Source organism: Ctenopharyngodon idella, chromosome 8 (genome assembly GCF_019924925.1).
Source record: "Ctenopharyngodon idella isolate HZGC_01 chromosome 8, HZGC01, whole genome shotgun sequence".
Classification (NCBI taxonomy): Eukaryota; Metazoa; Chordata; class Actinopteri; order Cypriniformes; family Xenocyprididae; genus Ctenopharyngodon; species Ctenopharyngodon idella.
In genome coordinates this window covers 26,888,808-26,907,871 of record NC_067227.1, presented here as the reverse complement: position 1 = coordinate 26,907,871, position 19,064 = coordinate 26,888,808, and the positions used below count along the sequence as shown (strand labels likewise).

Below are 19,064 nucleotides of genomic sequence, written 5' to 3'. Positions count from 1 at the left end.
TACTTATAATTTTGTGATTTATTTAAAAACAGAAGCCCTAGAATGTGGCATCATAATTTTTCATGCTCAAAGCTGAATGTGACCACACCATCACTCAATGTGAATACAAATGTTGTTTGTTTCCCTCTGCCAAAACTGATTACTGTCCTCTACAACCCAGGAGTTTAGCTATGAAGTCCCACATGATCAGCTCGCCAAGAAAACCCTGGAGATCTCAGTCTGGGATTATGACCTGGGCATGAGCAATGACTTCATAGGTGAGTTTTACAAGCAAAAATATGTGTTTCCTTTGAAGTCTTTGAGGTAAAGCATTTCACTAAATGTTAAAATACACACAGTTTCAAAATCGTTGACTTAAGTAGACCAGAAACAATTATTTACATGAAGAAAAGGATGAATTAAACAACTTTACCATTCAAATAACACCTTTTTAAATGAAAGAATATACACCAATCAGGCATAACATTATGACCACTGACAGGTGAAGTGAATAACACTGATTATCTCTTCATCACGGCACCTATTAGTGGGTGGGATATATTAGGCAGCAAGTGAACATTTTGTCCTCAAAGTTTGTGTTAGAAGCAGGAAAAATGGGCAAGCGTAAGGATTTGAGCGAGTTTGACAAGGGCCAAATTGTGATGGCTAGACGACTGGGTCAGAGCATCTCCAAAACTGCAGCTCTTGTGGGGTGCTCCCGGTCTGCAGTGGTTAGCATCTATCAAAAGTGGTCCAAGGAAGAAACAGTGGTGAACCGGCGACAGGGTCATGGGTCATTGATGCACGTGGGGAGCGAAGGCTGGCCCGTGTGGTCTGATCCAACAGACGAGCTGCTGTAGCTCAAATTGCTCAAGAAGTTATTGCTGGTTCTGATAGAAAGGTGTCAGAATACACAGTGCATCACAGTTTGTTGTGTATGGGGCTGCATAGCCGCACACCTGTCAGGGTGCCCATGCTGACCCCTGTCCACCGCCGAAAGCACCAACAGTGGGCACGTGAGCATCAGAATTGGACCACAGAGCAATGGAAGAAGGTGGCCTGGTCTAATAAATCACATTTTCTTTTACATCACATGGATGGCCGGGTGCGTGTGCATCGCTTACCTGGGGAACACATGGCACCAGGATGCACTATGGGAAGAAGGCAGGAGGAGGCAGTGTGATGCTTTGGGCAATGTTCTGCTGGGAAACCTTGGGTCCTGCCATCCATGTGGATGTTAATTTGACACGTACCACCTACCTAAGCATTGTTGCAGACCATGTACACCCTTTCATGGAAACGGTATTCCCTGGTGGCTGTGGTCTCTTTCAGCAGGATAATGCGCCCTGCCACAAAGCAAAAATGGTTTGAGCAGCACAACTAGTTTGAGGTGTTGACTTGGCCTCCAAATTCTCCAGATCTCAATCCAGTCGAGCATCTGTGGGATGTGCTGAACAAACAAGTCCGATCCATGGAGGCCCCACCTTGAAACTTACAGGACTTAAAAAGGATCTGCTGCTAACATCTTGGTGCCAGATACCACAGCACACCTTCAGGGGTCTAGTGGAGTCCATGCCTCGACGGGTCAGGCACTGTTGCCAAGTTTGTGGTTTTCCCACGGAATTGGGCTACTTTTACACTGTTGCTGCGGGTTGTTTTTCATGTCCGCGGCCCCTGGAATGTGACTTTTACCTGGGGAGCCCCTCCCAAAACGTGGATTGTACCCCCCGGAACGCAATTTTTTATTTTTTTTTACTATGGGACCCCCCCCGTGAAACACGGTTGGGCTAGTTTTGGGCTAGTTTTGAATAGCAGTTGGGTGGGTTTTGTTGTGAAAAACTGGCAACCCTGGGGTCAGGGCTGTTTTGGCAGGAAAAGGGGGACCAACACAATATTAGGAAGGTGGTCATAATGTTATGCCTGATCGATGTAAGTTCACCTTAAAAGTTATGTTGTATTTCCTATACTAGTTATGTTTTCTATATTTACACTATATAATATACTGGTCTGTTATTTATATACTGTAATATACACACACTTACAACTTTGCACCAAAATGAGGAGAGTATATATATATATATATATATATATATATATATATATATATATACAGGTGCATCTCAATAAATTAGAATGTTGTGGAAAAGTTCATTTATTTCAGTAATTCAACTCAAATTGTGGAACTCGTGTATTAAATTCAATGCACACAGACTGAAGTGCTTCATAAGATCAATTAAAAAAAAGGATATTTTAAACAGAAATAGCACTCAATACTTGGTTGGGCCTCCTTTTGCATGAATTACTGCATCAATGCGGCGTGGAGGCTATCAGCCTGTGGCACTGCTCAGGTGTAATTAAGCCCAGGTTGCTTTGATAGCGGCCTTCAGGTCATCTGCATTGTTGGGTCTGGTGTCTCTCATCTTCCTCTTGACAATACCCCATAGATTCTCTATGGGGTTCAGGTCAGGCGAGTTTGCTGACCAATCAAGCACAGTAACACCATTGAACCAGCTTTTGGTACCTTTGGCAGTGTGGGCAGGTGCCAAATCCTGCTGGAAAATGAAATCGGCGTCTCCATAAAGCTTGTCAGCAGAAGGAAGCATGAAGTGCTCTAAAATTTCCTGGTAGATGGCTGCGTTGACTGTGGACTTCAGAAAACACAGTGGACCAACACCAGCAGATGACATGGCAGCCCAAATCATCACTGACTGTGGAAACTTTACACTGGACCTCAAGCAACATGGTTTCTGTGCCTCTCCACTCTTCCTCCGGACTCTGGGACCTTGATTTCCAAATGAAATGCAAAATTTACTTTCACCTAAAAAGGTGAAAATGAAAGTGGATGGGGGACCAGGACTGTCAAGCTCCCAAAAAAAAAAAAAGGATCACAAAAGGATCATAAAAGTCCAATATGAACCATATGATAGCTTTGTGTGAGGAACAGACTGAACTGTAAGCTATTAATCACTGAAAGTGTCGCTTGACAGCTGTGATCACTGTTCACTTTTAATAAAAGAGCAGCTCAGACATTCTGCTATAAATTGCTGCTTTTGTGCTCCACAAATACAGGTTTCGTAATACATGTGGGTGAGTAAATGATGACAGAATTTTCAATTTTGGCTGAACTATCCCTTAATGAAAAGAAACAGAGGAAGAGTCAATAACAGAAAAGCTCTTGAGCTTTGTTCAGTGACGTGTTTATTCATGATTGAATGACACGTGTACTCTGTAACGATCGGGACAGTGAGAGTAATTGATGTCAGTGTTACTGATTTAGAGGGGATCGCTGAGGAACAAATGGGGGGGATCAACAGAGAAGTGTGAAGAAATGAAGGGATGTGAATGAACGGAGGCTTGTGAGAGACATCCAGGCGTGAAGGCACATGAAGGACGCAGGTCTCGGATTGACATGTGCAGTGAAGCTTAGATTTTATTTAACATTTTCTTGGATCTTTTCAACACTTTTTTTCACCCACTCCTGTCTATTTCCTTTCTTTTTCTTTCATTCCCCATGGCGGGGATGTCATGCGTAGGGTTCATTTGTCATGGCTTGCTCGTGGCCATGAACATGTGGTATTGATGCGAGGTGTGTGTGTGTTTGTGTAGGAGTGATCGGAGCGGGGCAAAATCTCAGTACGTGAGGGGCCTGATGAAATGAAACGCAGCTTGTGTCCACAGACACACCCGCATGCAATTTCATTATTCAGAGCAAGTTCAGGTATTAGACTGGGAGACATGCTGAAGTGTCTAGAACAAAGGTACTCAACTTCAGAAGCCAAGAGAGCCACAGTCAAACTGCAACAGATGCAAAAGCATATATATATATATATATATATATATATATATATATATATATATATATATATATGTTTACAGGGCTTGATGCTTACTTTTTTTCCCAAGGAGCACATGTGTTATTTTAGGAGCTCATTAAAAAACTTGATGCTATAAAAAAGGTGTCAAATAATGTGTTTTTCTATGGAGCTCCTAACGGGACATAGTGAAGTAAAAAAAATATGAGACTGAGGAAAAATTATTTGTCAATGCTTTTGCGTTCTCTCAATGTGTTCCTGACCGAGCGAAAAGTTTCTCAGGGGAACGCAAACCATTTGCCAGAGAACACAAAAACATTGACTTATTATTTTTCTTCTCATCTCAGATTTTTTTTCACCATGTCCCATTAGGGGCTCTGTATTTTTCCTTAATAAAGAGATACAAGGATATTTACAAGCAAAATGATTTAATTTATTAGAATATAAAAAGTACACTAAGATTAAAAATATTTCTGCTTTAAACCGGTAAATAATGTTCTTAGTCTTTCCTTCCTGTGAGAGGGCGGCCCATAGAGAACCTATGGTTACGTTGAATTATTTGCCGGATAAAGTTTATTAAAGCTGCAGTCCGTAACTTTTTTTTTTTTTTTTGGTTAAAAATTATCCAAAATCAATTTTTGAGCAAGGACATAACCAGCCAGTGTTTAAAACGATCTCCTTACCTTAGCCCGATTCACAACAGTAAGCTTGTAATAATGTTTTATAATTCGGGTGGTAATGGTGGGTTTCCGTGGGAAATTTGAGCATGCGGCGGTTCGTTTTTGCATCATTATATCACGTCTGTTTACATAAAGAAGGAGTCCCAACTAGTAGGCTATATCGCATGTGAGGCAGATCATTTATAGCCTTTTCTCACAGCAGCTGCAATAATTAAACTTATCATTTTGTTGGCGGATTGTATGGTATGACAATTAGATATTAGACTGTACAGAAATTGAAATGTACAGGTTAATACGCTAATACACAATAAAATACACATAGCCGCACAATGCTGATGTTGTTAACATTAATAATTTGAAAACAAGGTATAACAACAGTTTGATGTGATATGAGGTCAGCGATCATTAGATATAATCACAATTGGTAGCGCGATTTATTGTAATGCTTTTTTTCTCAGTTGGTCAGAACAAAATCGGCAGACATGTTACTTGATCAGATGACATTTTCTGGTGAAAATTCTTATTTTGGAATACTTCCAAGACTACAATCTGTGATTTGGAAGTACAGTGTTCACCAGTGCAGTGTCTGACAGCCACACATTCTCCTCAAAACATTAGATTCATCCGTGCTGAGGAGCCGTGCCGATGCACAACCCATGTAAAGATGATACTTCCGCAAATAACTGCAATTGCAGGTTTCAAACAGAGATGGCGACAAAGAGGCAAAACTTACGGACTGCAGCTTTAAGTAACCAAAATACTAATAATAACCAGGAAAAAAAACTTTAGTATCATTGATACTATTATACTATACTATAAGATTTATATTTTCTGTTTTCATTGTAATTTTAGTCCATTTTTGTCAAATTGTTGTGATTTTTGTCTTTCTTTTTTTCTTTTTTTTTTTACATTGTCCATATATTTGTTGTTATTTTTTATTTATTAATTTTAGTTTATTTCATTTGAGTTATTTTAGTACTTCCAAGTTAAACTAAATGAGAATGAGAAATGTTGGTAACTGGCTTAAATAAAACTTAAGTTATATTTTATTTCAGTTTTTTTTTTTTTTTTTTTTACAGAAAATGTTTTTTTTTATGGTTTTTTAGTTAATGATGATAATGTTAGATATATATATAGATGGATGGATGGATAAACAGTGACAGTAAAGAAAATGTCTGTTTAAAATAAATTGTTCTTTTCAACTTACTTCTTGCTTCTTTTGAACTTTTTTTTTTTAACATTATTCATCAAAGAATCCTGGGGGAAAAAATGTATCTGTTTTCACAAAAATATTAAACAGAAAAATCTGTTTTCAACATTGATGATAACCCACCCCCAACCAAGTAATTAATTATGATTTTTTTTTTTTCATGATCATGCTGCCCTGCAATTTATCATTTGATATCTTATTGTTCTCTCTCTTTCTCTCTCTCTTTCTCAGGTGGAGTTGAATTGGGGATTAACGCAAAAGGAGATAGACTGAAACACTGGTTCGAGTGTCTAAAATACAAAGGAAAGAAAGTGGAATACTGGCACACACTGACACAGCAAGGAGCCCCAAGCAGCGACTAACACACAGACAACCAGACAATTCTCTGATAAGTAATACAAAAACAATGAAGTAATAATGATAAAGAAATGCAATAATGCTCAGTCTGATGGTGATGATAATGACGTTCAATATTAACGCGTGAGAAAAAGCATAATAATCTATTGTACAGCTAAGTGTCACATTCTTTTGTGATGAGAAAGAAGCAAGTGTGATCACAAGCCCGGATTGTGACGCACAAAGAATCGACCCCTTTTTCTGGTCTATACGTCACTTATGTGAAATCGTACTGTGTTGTGACTATGCCACAGGAGCTCATGCCATATTATAGTGTTATTGTTTATTACATGTTAAACGTGTAATAGCATCCTGGTGTTTGTTACAGTTGGTGGTGCCGTAATTTTGCACACTGTCAAAGCACAACACATCCAGCTGACTGTAAATGTCTGTGTGTACCTATGTATTTACATTTTGTGATTTGTTACGTATGAAAGTTTACAGTCTCTTCCAGCCCGCCAAAAACATGATGCACAGGAAAAGCACAAGGGACCGTGTGCAAAGGAACTTTAATGCAATGAAAGCAGATCTCTGGATTTAAACGTTCACTCAAGAACTGCCGTCTGTCACTCCAAGCAGAACTAAACGACAGTCACCTCAATGATCTGCACAACGTGAATGTGTGCGTCTGTACGCGTGTGTGTGTGTGAATGTCCCCGTCTATGTTTTTGTCTTTGTACGTATCTCTGTTGAATGTCTGTACAGTCTCCTACAAAAAAAAAAGAACAGCTGATGCACATTGACAGTCTTTCTCGCTTTCTCTCCGGCGCCCTCTACTGGTTTAGAGGTCTAACCGCCCAGGACAGTTCCAGTACGGAGGGTGAATCGCCTCTGGCAGGCCTCATGCACAACTGCACGCCCCATTAGGGGTTAAATTAGCAATCAAACAAAGCCTTTGAAGGACAAACTACCTGTCGAAGGACATCTACAACACAAAAACAGAGTTGGACACACTTGCTTTGTAGTCCTGACAATGTGTTGCCATCAGCTCTGTGAAACGATGCACATTTCTTACCATGCGTGGGAATTTCGGCTATAATTGTATCCGTGTGATTGCATTTATTAGCTATTTATTAGATTCAAATCATTTACCACCTACCTGAATCTACTTTTCATCTGATCTCGACATTTAATTGCACAACAACTTATTGTTAACCCTGTCCTTCTGTGGCTCCCGCTGCCATTCCTGACCTGGAGTTCTGTTGTTGTTGTTTTTTTTTCAACAAGTGGGTTATCAAATGAATGGCCTAAACGGTGTATAATTATCAAATGCTATTATAAGCAGCTGCATGCTAAGTGAATGTCACATATGCTTTGATGGACCACCGATCTGCAGTGCTTATGTTTGTCCTAATATCCATCATCGGCCCCATCTAAGGGTATTTGTTTTTGCTCAGTGAACTGGGACAATCCAGGCTAGCTTTGATGAAACAGCATGGCATTTAGATAATGGACTGGCACCACCTGCCAGCCAAGATGGGACTCCAGGGGAAGCGTTAATGAACGAAGGGTCAAACTGAAGGAGGATTATTCAAGTCTCGCTCACTTGTCCTCGTTGACTGTCTGTGTGGAAAGCATGATGTGACTGCCATCGTGTGTCCGTCTCTGTAACTGCATCTCAGAAATAAATTGGTGCAACAGTAGCTGTTGGAAATGAGAGCAAGTTTTGTGAGTCCTAGAACCTTTCATTCATGCAATGGATTTTTTGTCATGTAATGAAAAATGTTCCAAATAGAATGAACCGTATTAAACACGAATGCATGAAGTAAAGTACATCTTTATTGACAGAGATTCTGCATGCATTCTGATTCTATGCATAACATGATATTGTTACATTTGCATTTGTTTGTGATAAATGAATGAATGTACAACAGAAAGTTTCAGTATTTTTTTTTTTTTTTTTGTGACAGAACATTACTGTGATGTCTTTTTCTCTCTCTCTCTCTCTCTCTCTCTCTCTCTTTACGGATCAATAATTCTTCCCATGAAAAGAGGAATGTCAGCCTCGTCGTTCCACAGCATCAGAACGAAGGGCCGTAGAGCAGAGAAGGTAGAGAAAGAGCGAGAAAAAGAAATGCTTGTGGCTGCGGCGGCCTCGACTCCCTTCTTCGTGAGCGAGAGAAAGGCGCTATGACGAATGTCTGAGACAAATGATTCTTGTTCCCCCGGAAACATTCCACAGAAGTTAGGGTTTATGAAGAGTTCTGAAACACCTGAGAGGAGAGGTGAGGTGAGGAGAATTCTGTCATGATTTGCTCATCCTCATTTGATTTTTTTTTTTCTTACATGGAATACAAAATGAGAACTTTTTAAGTGTACATGCTTCCTTTTTCCATACAATAACAATTAATTGTTGTCAGGCTCCAAAAAGGACCAAAAATCACCAAAACTTATGATAAATGTGGTTCATTTGATTCTTGCACTATTCCAAGTTAAAGCTTTATGTGAGAAGCAGATTTTTCATCAGATTTTCAGTGAATAACGACTTTCCAGGTCTAATTTCTGTCTTTTCATCACACAAAGTTATTGTGTAGTGCATATTTTTCTGATAATATTTTCATTGTATGGAAAAAGAAACACTGTCTATTTGTAAAAATGTGTCTGACTGAGACACAACATGAAGATAAGTAAATGATGACAGAATTTTTATTTTTGTGTAAACTATCCCTTTAGATATAAGCATTTTGGAGTAAATAGAGCGACTTTCTTACCCATATTTGACAGTAAGTCCTCCAACAGTGTGGTCTCTTTCAGTTTAATTATAGGCAGTGTGACCTCAGCAGTTTGGATTGGCATTTTGCTCATCTCAGAAACCATTTCTTTAATATTTCCGTAGTTTATATTTTTCTCCATCAATAAGAAGTCTCTTTCTGATGATGTGGGCGGGAGCAGTATGTACAGGCTGTTTTTGCCTGTAAGAGGGAACTTTCCAACCTGGAGAAATAGTTCTGCAGTGTGTGTGTTTGTATTTGTATAAATACAGTGCACATGCTTCTTCATTTTCAGGAAATTGTGCCATGTGTGCATGTAAATTTTTATTCTACAAAACTTACAAAAAAAAACCGACAAAAAAATTCAACTTATTATTTACATAATATAATAACATTTTAATATTTAAGTAAATTATTATTTTTAAAATAATTATTTTTTTTATACATTTTTAAATCTATTATAAAATTTCAATTTTAATTACATTTTTAATTTATTTATCTATAGGTGGCTGATACTTCAACTATTCAGAAATATATGGTGATTAGTGTAAAAACTTTGCAACGTAAACATATGTTTGTTCTCTATTGATTTTGTTCATTGAAGATTACTGCATTATATAGAGTATTGTGAGAGAGATATCGAGTGACCGAGTGTATTACCTGCATTCAGATTTAGCATTTTCTTTCAGGCCAGTCCTATGTTCATAATAAAAAATCTGTTTGAATATCCGCTGCGATCTTGTCCTTTTAACATTTAATGGGTTTTCCCGTGCCCTGCTGGCACTGACCGCACTAGTCAAAGCATTTGTCATTTGTTTCTTGTTCTGTGTTCACAACAAGTTTCAATGTCAAAATCTTTGCGACTGAGTGACTCGCTCATAAAGACAATCTTTGCCGCCATCTAATGGCGTAGTAAATGTAACTTCTGTTGCTGTTCATGGTCAGGGACCATTTTTTCCAGCGGAAGGAAGGCTTTTAATGATTTTACTTCATGAAAAATGCATTGATACATATTTTTTTGGCTTTAATATTTGTATTGTGTGGTAACCGTTTTATAAAAGCAAAAAGCCCCGTGAAGCCGTGGTTTACAGTGAATTTATAACAGCTAAGGGAGTTTTAGGCACTCCGCTCCGTGTCATGCCTAACAACGCCTCTTAGCTGTTATAAATTCACTGTAAACCACGGCTTCTTGGGGCTTATTGCTTTATTAACTGTCATTTCAGCATACCACACTAGTATTTAGTAAATATTTTACCAAAGAAAATGTAATCATTATCATTTTTTCCCATAAGAGAGCTAAAATATTGAGCATGACGAGGCACTGATAAAGACCTCTGAAATATGTAAACAAATATATGACACATATCAAGCTGATCATTAATTTTTTTAAATCAATATTTTTAAAATATGGTGAATGCAAAGAATGTAATTGTTTTGAATAATACACTACTAACCAAAGTATATCTATAAAATAATGTGACTTAGTTCGGTATCCTGTTAATAACATCAGGATCAAGTCAAAGGGTCACAAATGGCACCTTTTCCTGAGAATGACCCTTATCCATTCAGTACGACACTTACCTCAGCCTTTAAACTTCTGAAGTAGCCCATTTGAAGGCTGTATTTAGTGCTGTAGAGCGTCATCACATTTTTGACCTCATCTGAAAACATGGTGAACATTTCCGGTTTGTTTGTGGACTCAAATAATGTCTTCCATTTACCTGTAAAGCAAAAAAGAAACACAGACAGGGTCTCATAAAAAATAAATAGGTCCAGTATTCAGAAGCCTGTATAGTGTCACTTACCATTAAAGTAGACGGCATTTAACAGAACAAACGAGGCGGAGGGATCCACCTCTTTAATTAACTCAGTGATTTTGCTGTTTGTCTTAACTGCCACCCATTCATTGATGAGCTTCACGTTTAGAACACTGTCATTGGTCAGCTGCTGTGGCTTGGCATCATAGAACTCCAGTGATTGGTTGATGAAAGCTTCTGCCAACTCTTCCTCTATATGGAAATAAAACCTTTCAGGGCTATAGATATGAATATGAATATGACTGCACTATTAAATTAGGTAGTATCAAAATGAAGTGCAGAATAAGTTATTCTTATTTAACTACAGCATTGCTGTTTTGGCGGCATCGCCCTAGACCTTTGCGAAAAAGAAGTTCGCTTAATTGTAATTTTAAAGATGTATTTGGTAAAATTTTATTTTCCAGTGTCCTTGTTACATGTAGTTACTATAGTATTAGCTATAAATTAAGCACAATTACATGCAGCTAACTCTAAACCTAACCCTACAGTAAATACGTATATTTTTACACTTCTTTAATGTTCAATTAATATTACTCCATACTTCAGTGTATAATTACACTGTAACAAGGACACCTTTAAAAAGTGTAACCATATATATATATATATATATTTTTTTTTTTTTAAACTGCACTTGCACATAATAATAATAAAATAAGTCCACTTTCATGACTGTTTCTTTACATACTTAAGTAAACATTTAAAATGTACACTTTATAATAATGTCAACTTAAATGCATTACATTTTGAATGTATTAAATGATTACAAATGTGGAATTACAAATATATTTAAATAAATGGCATACAAGTAACAATAGAAATAACATTAAAGTATATTTTAGTTTACCTTAAATGTATAGTTTAAGTGCAGTGTACCATATTTCAAAGACAATAGAATTATGAAATGTATAAAGATGTATTTAAGTCCTACTTAAAGGGTTAGTTCACCCAAAAATGAAAATTCTGTCATTAATTACTCACCCTCATGTCGTTCTACACCCGTAAGACCTTCTTCATCTTCGGAACAAAAATTAAGATATTTTTCATAAAATCCGATGGCTCAGTGAGGCCTCAGTTGCCAGCAAGACAATTAACACTTTCAAATGCCCAGAAAGCTACTAAAGACATTTAAAACAGTTCATGTGACTACAGTGGTTCAACCTTAATGTTATGAAGTGACGAGAATACTTTTTGTGCGCCAAAAAAACCCCAAAATAACGACTTTATTCAACAATAACTAGTGATGGGCGATTTCAAAACACTGCTGCATGAAGCTTCAAAGCTTTACAAATCTTTTGTTTCGAATCAGTGGTTCGGAGCGCCAAAGTCACATGATTTCAGTAAACGAGGCTTTGTTACGTGATAAGTGTTACGAAATTTCAGTGGGTCACCACTGGGGGGGCATAACTTTGGAAGTTTGATACACGCTCTGAACCACTGATTCGAAACAAAAGATTCGTAAAGCTTCGAAGCTTCATAAAGCAGTGTTTTGAAATCGCCCATCACTAGATATTGTTGAATAAAGTCGTTATTTTGTTTTTTTTGGCACACAAAAAATATTCTCGTCACTTCATAACATTAAGGTTAAACCACTGTACTCACATGAACTGTTTTAAATATTTCTTTAGTAGCTTTCTGGGCATTTGAAAGTGTTCATTATCTTGCTGGCAATGGAGGCCTCACTGAGCCACCGATTTTATGAGAAAAATCTTATTTTGTACTCCAAAGATGAACGAAGGTCTTACGGGTGTGGAACGACATGAGGGTGAGTAATTAATGACAGAATTTTCATTTATGGGTGAAGTTTAACTAACTGTATTTAATATAAACTATAATAGTATATATACTGTACATTTTCATTTAATTGTAAATAACGTGCAATTAATGTCTGAAAACATTACATTAAGTTCATACTTTTAAAAGTATATTATTTCCGTAATAAGTACTCTTTTTAAAAATAGGTGAAAGTGTGTTCTTCTGTTTCATAAGGGGAGAGCTTATCTTAGCCTATCAGTATGTTTTGTGGCTACCTGGGGAATAAAACATGGCAGAGGTCATGCTCAGTGTGTCCTTGATCACTTCTTTCACTTTCTTCATTTCAAAATGCAAGCAGGAGAATTCTGTAGGAAGCTTGAGAGCCTGTTCCAACTGTGTTCTGGTCTCAGCTCGAGCACCTTGGAAAGAGGGCAAGAGAAAGAAGAGGCTCAGCTGGTCAATAAAGAACAAGGTGTAGCATTTTGTTGATTGTATGACGTTCCTTCAACATTCTTACCCAATAGCAAGTTATAAAGAGCTGCAGCAATGCTGACTGGGGAGAAGATCAGGTTGGTTTTGGGTTGTGAACCTTTAAGTTTGCTGTACACAATGGTGGAGAATTCTTTGAGTGATTCCTGCAGAATTGCCGTCCCTGATCTGCTGTCTTTTTCCAAACACTCCTCCCATGGGTCAGTGTGGCCAAGGCAGCGGGGCGGAGGAGGGCCTAAAGAATAAAACCGTGGGAAAAGGTTACCTTGATGTGAAAAATAAGAGATTTTATTCCAAAAGAATGTGATTTAAGATATAAAAATACAGTTTGTGAATTCCAACTAAAATGCTCTGCTCTGAAACTCATATTGTATTTTAAAATTTATTTTATTTTTAAGTAAAAAATTAAAGAATAAAACACAGACTTTTAATAAATGTTCTTAATTAAATAATTTCTTTACTCTTACATTGTATTTAGGAATAATGTTAAAACAATTTATACACATTTTATTTTAAAAATTGTACGTAAGAATAATATTAATTAATAATATTAAAACTGACACAATGTGTGAATAAAATTTATTTAATTTAAATTAAAATGCAAGAATAATATTAAAACAGACCGATCCAAATTATGAATAAAATTAGTTTTAAAAATATTTATTTTATTTTTAAGTTAAACTAAGAATAATTAAACAGACAAGTGTCTAAAAGGAGTACCTTGCACTTCGAGCTCCACCAACAGCATCTGAGATGAATTTGTTATGACACACTGGTACATCCCAGCATCTTCCTCTTTGACCTCTGTAATTTTAATCGCCCAGTCCTGTTCGTCAGGCCTGGTGTCCCAGAAAACCCTCTGAGCTGTCTTGTTTTTCTCTTGGTCATCTGTGTCTTTGGGAAGCACCTCACCTTTATCTCGTTTCCAGACAACAGGGGGTGATTTGGTGTCTCTGGAAGAGAAAGATTGAGCAACCTGGCACGGAAGCGTGACATCATTTTTTGCTTCTACTTTGATGACCTGCCATTCCTGAAAGGCTGGGGGTACTGAGAAGAAGAAGAAAAAAGAGTTTATTAATTGACCTCTGAGATTAAGTCATCAATGAGAGGTTTTGACAAGCTCCCCTCACTGTAAAGAAAACCTTCTAACCTTCCACACGTATTGAGAATGTTCTGCTCAACCTCACACGAATCTCTCCTTTATAGCCTTCCTGCACGCACTTGTACTGTCCGCTGTCACTGGTATTCATGCTTCTGAGGTTCAAGATGTTATCATTCACCTCCAGTATGTGCTGCTGCTGTGTCTCAGCAGACGTGAAGCTCCAGGTGTATGTTGAGTCAGCCAGCGTAGGGGCTTCGTCAGGAATACAAGGAAGGGAAATACTGGAGTATTGCAGAACAGTGATGTCGCAGGTAGACAGGGAAAGCTGAAGAAAGGGGAGATTGTAAAAGCACTAGAGTATCAAAAGTGATGCCAATAAGGAACAGGCTGAAATTTAAATAATTTTCCACTGAATAAAGTCAAGCTGGTTTGTAACAACATGAGGGTGAGTAACGTAAATGACAAGACTAATTTCAAAGACGCTATATGTAGAATTCAGACACCCTTGTTAGCGACACCGGTGGCTGTTAAGTGAACTGCAGCCATCAACTACCGCTCGTACACACTGCGCACTTATTCATGAAGTTCTTTTTCGTACTGCACTTAGAAGTAAAAAGAAGTTGGAAATACCTTTGCAGTGATGAACTGTTAATAAACATCCCGACGCTACTTTGAGAGCTACTTTGATTAATACCGTGTGGTAATTATATGTGCTGCGTGCTTTCTCTCAATAACAAAACACGACAAAAGTGACAGCGTGGAGAAAGCGGCAGTTAAGAAATCAGCAGATCATAGCGATGTGGATATGTTTGCACCAGCTCTGGAATTCACTGGCATCATGTCAACAGATGAGGTAATTAAAATTACACTGTTGTGATAGTTTGATTATAAAGTATATTGAGACTATAGTTTGAATTAATCCCTTTTCTTTGCATGACACATTGACATTATAGTTTTTCGGCATTGTCCTTAAGCTGGGTTTTCATCCAAACGTAAAGCAAATCTGTTCAAAGTTCGCAAAAAAAAGAAAAAACGAATGCGAATTAGACCGTTTCCATCAAGTTGCGCGAGCGGATGACTCTGGTATTGGTAACCTAGTTACCAACAGTAAATAAAACACTGACCGAGCGTTTGCGAAAGCTTCGCTTAAACACGTAAGAATATGAAAACAATAACCGAGAACCGTTTGAACTCTTCTCAACTTTAAGCGTCACACACATGTGAGAGGACAACCCAGAAAAACTAGCGACATTCCAGTACAGTAGTGCACACGACTCTTGTCTTTCAACGGCAAGAACCTAAGGGAAAATGCATTGCACACATATACAACGAGTTCCAATACATCCACAATTAATGCGTCATAACCGAATCAAACATAAATGTATAACAAGTCTGTTACAACAACATCAGCAGAAACAGACGATTAGTCACGTGGTTTTAGTCTAAAAAACGTCATAATTTATTCGGCAAATGTTCCCATCTCCCATTATTCGCATTAACATTTTTTCGCACAAATAAAGAAAAAAAAAACACCTCAAGCAAGCGTAAAAACTTGCGAATTAAGGGATTTTTTTTTTTTTTTTCGAAATTGGCAAAAATGCGCATAAAAACGGTGATGGAAACATAGCTACTGTATAAGCATTCGTTTCATGTGTCGGCGAAGGAAGAGGGCCACTCGCATAACAGTGCGCAGTAAACGTCACATCCTTTTGATTTTCCCGGCAAAAACGTCCCGAGTCCTTCACGTAAAGTCTACACAGGCTTTTATAGACAACCTAGGAAGTTGGGGAAGGTCTCTCGTTTTTTAAGTTTCGTTGCAAGCTGTTCACACATTGGCAATAAAAAGTGAATAATGCATGAAAAGTCTTACATATATAGGCCTAGCCCCTTTCAAGTAACGAAAATGTTTTTCATGTTTTTAGTTAGCCTATCTATAATAACCCTGGTCGGAAGAAGCGTGTGGACAAGGCTAGGGCTGTTTCTCAATTCCAAGAACGCAGAGTACGGACTTGCGTTCTCGTGGAGTCCGGTTAGCCAGGTGACCTTGAAAGAACGAACTCGGAAGGACGCGAGGACACAACATCATTTGAGAATTGAGATGTGCTGCGATCTTGTTGCTCAACTGACCGTCCCAGCATATTATAAGTAGCGGCTAATACACAATAAATGCAACATAGCATCACAAACAAATGTGAAAGGAACCTGTTAAAAGATTTCTTTCATATTATTATAGACATTGTTTTCATATTATTTTATATCTTTTTATTTTACCGCGTGTATTTATGAAAATGAGTAGGCTAGCCTTTGTGTTACATGCTTTGTCAATGTTAAGATTCTTTTTGATATTCCAATAAAAATACTGCAGGCTTTCTTCAGGTTATCACTTTATTAAAATTAAGCAAAACAAACGGACAAATGTTTACTTTCACGAGCCATATGCGAGCTTGTAGCGAATCTCATAAGTGAGAACGAGAACTTTAAAGCTTGCAGGCTTCCGTACTTCGACCTCCCGGAGCGTCTTCTGGGATTTTTAACGGTTCGATTCTCTCAAGTCTGCATTCGATGCATCCTCGATATCAAGAACTTGAACTTCGACGGTTGATGATAGGGTTATCAACCGTTATGTATAATACGGAATCGTCCCGTATTTAAGGCATCAATGAAGCGTTCCGTATGTAAGGCATACGGAACGCATACGCTAATTGAGAATTAATCATTACTTTGAGACAAATTTGCGAACATAACCAGTCGCGGAAGGCTTTAAGACCAAGCAGACTCCTCTGCCGGCTGGTCGCTCCTGCTTCACAACGAGCGGTTCTCGCGCTAACGCAAATCCCTTTCACTGTTCGCGTTTTGATTTCAGCAACATTCAGCCACGCAAGAAAACATGCAGTCTCCCTGAGGGAATACGTGATCAAAAGGGAAGTCGTCTTTCACTATTGATAATGTTGTTAAATAGAGACAAAAACATGTTACGCTTATTTAAGTAGCCTAACTTGTAGCGTAGGCTTCTTGGACCTCATTATTGAAACAAAATAATAAAGTCTCAAGCACCAAAAGCAGGCCATACTAGGCTAATTTTCTAAGCTCTCTCCTTCTCTTTAATTAAAAATTATGCATTTTCATTTATTCATACATGGTTGCAACAAAATTTAGTTCAAACTTTTAAGTGCCATTGGTTAAAAAAAATGCTTTATTGGCTGAAATTTCAAAGATGTTCAGTTATTATGCTTTCAGGTTTTATGCCATCTTTGTAGTGCCATCTTACTGACTATATATATATATATATATATATATATATAATATATATAAGTTTATGGTTTTGAATAGAGATTTATGTTTAATATTCATTGGTGTAGCTATATATAGAAAATGGGTAAAATTCAACTATTTAAACATGGAGCCACATTATATCTATGGGATTGAAACATATTATAGGGCCTTTAAAATGAAGATTACAAAAATAAAAGTTTATTAAGACTGAGAATATAGATGGATATTGAGATATCTTTAATACTTCTAGAATTACAGGCACACAAACTTAGGAAAAATACTATTTATGGCACTCAGACAGGAATGTTCATTTGTGTTGATAGAAAAAAACGAGATACATTTCTAGTTTCAACATTATTTGCTCTTCAGAAAAAATGTGCGACCTTTGAAAATGTGTACCAATTTACTCATGGAGGCGCATTGAGATCCCTATCTCTGGAAATGAACCATATTGGGCCTTAAAAATTAAGAAAAGAAAATCTAAAAAGAGAATCTAAAAGGACATTAAGATATCTGTAATATGAGTTACAGAAATGCAAACTTTGGGTAAAAAACACAAGAAGTGCTTTTTGCCTTTTTTCGAACTGTTGGCATAATGCAACAAAGATTGCTAACAGATTTATCTAACAGGCCTACCAATTTTACCCCCCTGTAATCTGACTCCAAATCTCAGGTGAAAATTGTAATTCTGACCCCCTCTACAAAATATTGGATTACTCAGTAAATATACATCCATTACATTTAATATTTTGGCTTTCTTCTTTATGTTTGTCTTTCTTCTGAAAAAAAAGTAAAAAATTTGAGCAAGGAAAGTTTCTGAAATTTGGTTGATTTTGACACAAAATTACCCAAATGTGTTTATGTCTGAGAACCTTTTATACATCTTTTATACACATACTTAACTGCAGATACTCAAATGACATACACTGTGTGGTAGGCTACAGTACAAATATTTTGAGTGCCCCTTACTCTGTCCCTTATTTTCCTATAAAGAACCATGATTGTCCCTTATTTTCCTTTCCAGAAGTTGGCAACCCTAGTTGATGATGACGTAGAGCAAGAACACAAGGACGCAAGATCGCTTAAGAACACATATTGAGAAACAGCCTAGGTCTGAAATAGAATGCAGCGAGGCACCCGTACTGTCTTCGCTACGCAACGAGTATCGCAATTCAGATTATGATGGGATGGTCCTACTGGCTTTTGACGCAACGCAATGCGCCACTCGATCGAGCGACGGACAACTGATTAAATAAATAGTAAAAATAGTCTTGATTAATCACAATTTGTAAGAAGTCACATGGAAACGTTTAATTGTAAAAATCCTCATCCTAGTCATTTACTTACACCTGCACAGAGCAACAGCAGGACGTGGAACATAGTGTTGGATTCAGTCCTGGAGAGAAAAAAGAAAACCAATTCTGCAAGTTATAAACACACACATCTAATGTCTACATATGTCTCAGAAGCATTCAAAATATCTCTGAATAAACTTTCGAGTAAAAAGAGAGCATGGCCAAACAGTTTTTAATCATAATAAATGTACAATTAGTAATTGCTAATATAAATCTATTGTAAGAAAAGGGAAAATAAATATAAAGCAAATTTCTTTGTAAGCAATAAAGAAAATCAGCTTACGCAGATCAACTTTCAAATGGAAGAAGCTTCAAGTTCATGAAATGTCTGTCTGTTTGGCGGTTCTGTCTAGTCCTCTTGCTGTTTTCTTCCCACTGCTAACTGATAAATCATTACACAGATGTTTGCTAACATGTTGATTCTGTATTTACATAGATCCTGGATCAAAATCTGACTGATTTACGGAAAATCACATGTCCAAAGTCTC

The 19,064-nt window shown here is 37.4% G+C and overlaps 2 protein-coding genes across 2 annotated transcripts in view; one reads left to right on the top strand and one right to left on the bottom strand.

Moving 5' to 3' along the window:
- Window positions 1–8,009, top strand: part of doc2d (double C2-like domains, delta) — a 46,258-nt gene extending 38,249 nt beyond the window's left edge. The window contains exons 10-11 of the mRNA XM_051903310.1: window positions 161–257; window positions 5,913–8,009. Of these exons, the coding sequence (XP_051759270.1) occupies window positions 161–257; window positions 5,913–6,043 (228 nt within the window). The 3' untranslated portion in view covers window positions 6,044–8,009. The remainder of the gene's footprint in view (window positions 1–160; window positions 258–5,912) is intronic.
- serping1 (serpin peptidase inhibitor, clade G (C1 inhibitor), member 1) lies at window positions 7,839–18,985 on the bottom strand. The gene is made up of 10 exons (XM_051903309.1): window positions 18,860–18,985; window positions 18,569–18,617; window positions 13,997–14,273; window positions 13,567–13,893; window positions 12,875–13,081; window positions 12,633–12,776; window positions 10,594–10,797; window positions 10,370–10,509; window positions 8,789–9,011; window positions 7,839–8,290 (listed from the first exon to the last, which is right to left on the bottom strand). The coding sequence occupies exons 2-10, from the start codon at window positions 18,599–18,601 to the stop codon at window positions 8,040–8,042; spliced, it is 1,806 nt and encodes a 601-aa protein (XP_051759269.1). The 5' UTR covers window positions 18,602–18,617; window positions 18,860–18,985; the 3' UTR covers window positions 7,839–8,039.
- Between the last annotated feature and the right edge of the window lie 79 nt (window positions 18,986–19,064).

What these genes read in the sequence shown, in the direction of transcription:
- serping1 (XM_051903309.1), bottom strand. Translation starts at nt 18,601, where the DNA reads ATGTTCCACGTCCTGCTGTTGCTCTGTGCAGGT. An exon ending in ATTCTCAATACGTGTGGAAG is followed by an intron (nt 13,894 to 13,996) that starts GTTAGAAGGTTT and finishes TCTTCTTCTCAG; the next exon opens with TACCCCCAGCCTTTCAGGAA. An exon ending in TCAGAAGTTTAAAGGCTGAG is followed by an intron (nt 9,012 to 10,369) that starts GTAAGTGTCGTA and finishes CTATTTCTCCAG; the next exon opens with GTTGGAAAGTTCCCTCTTAC.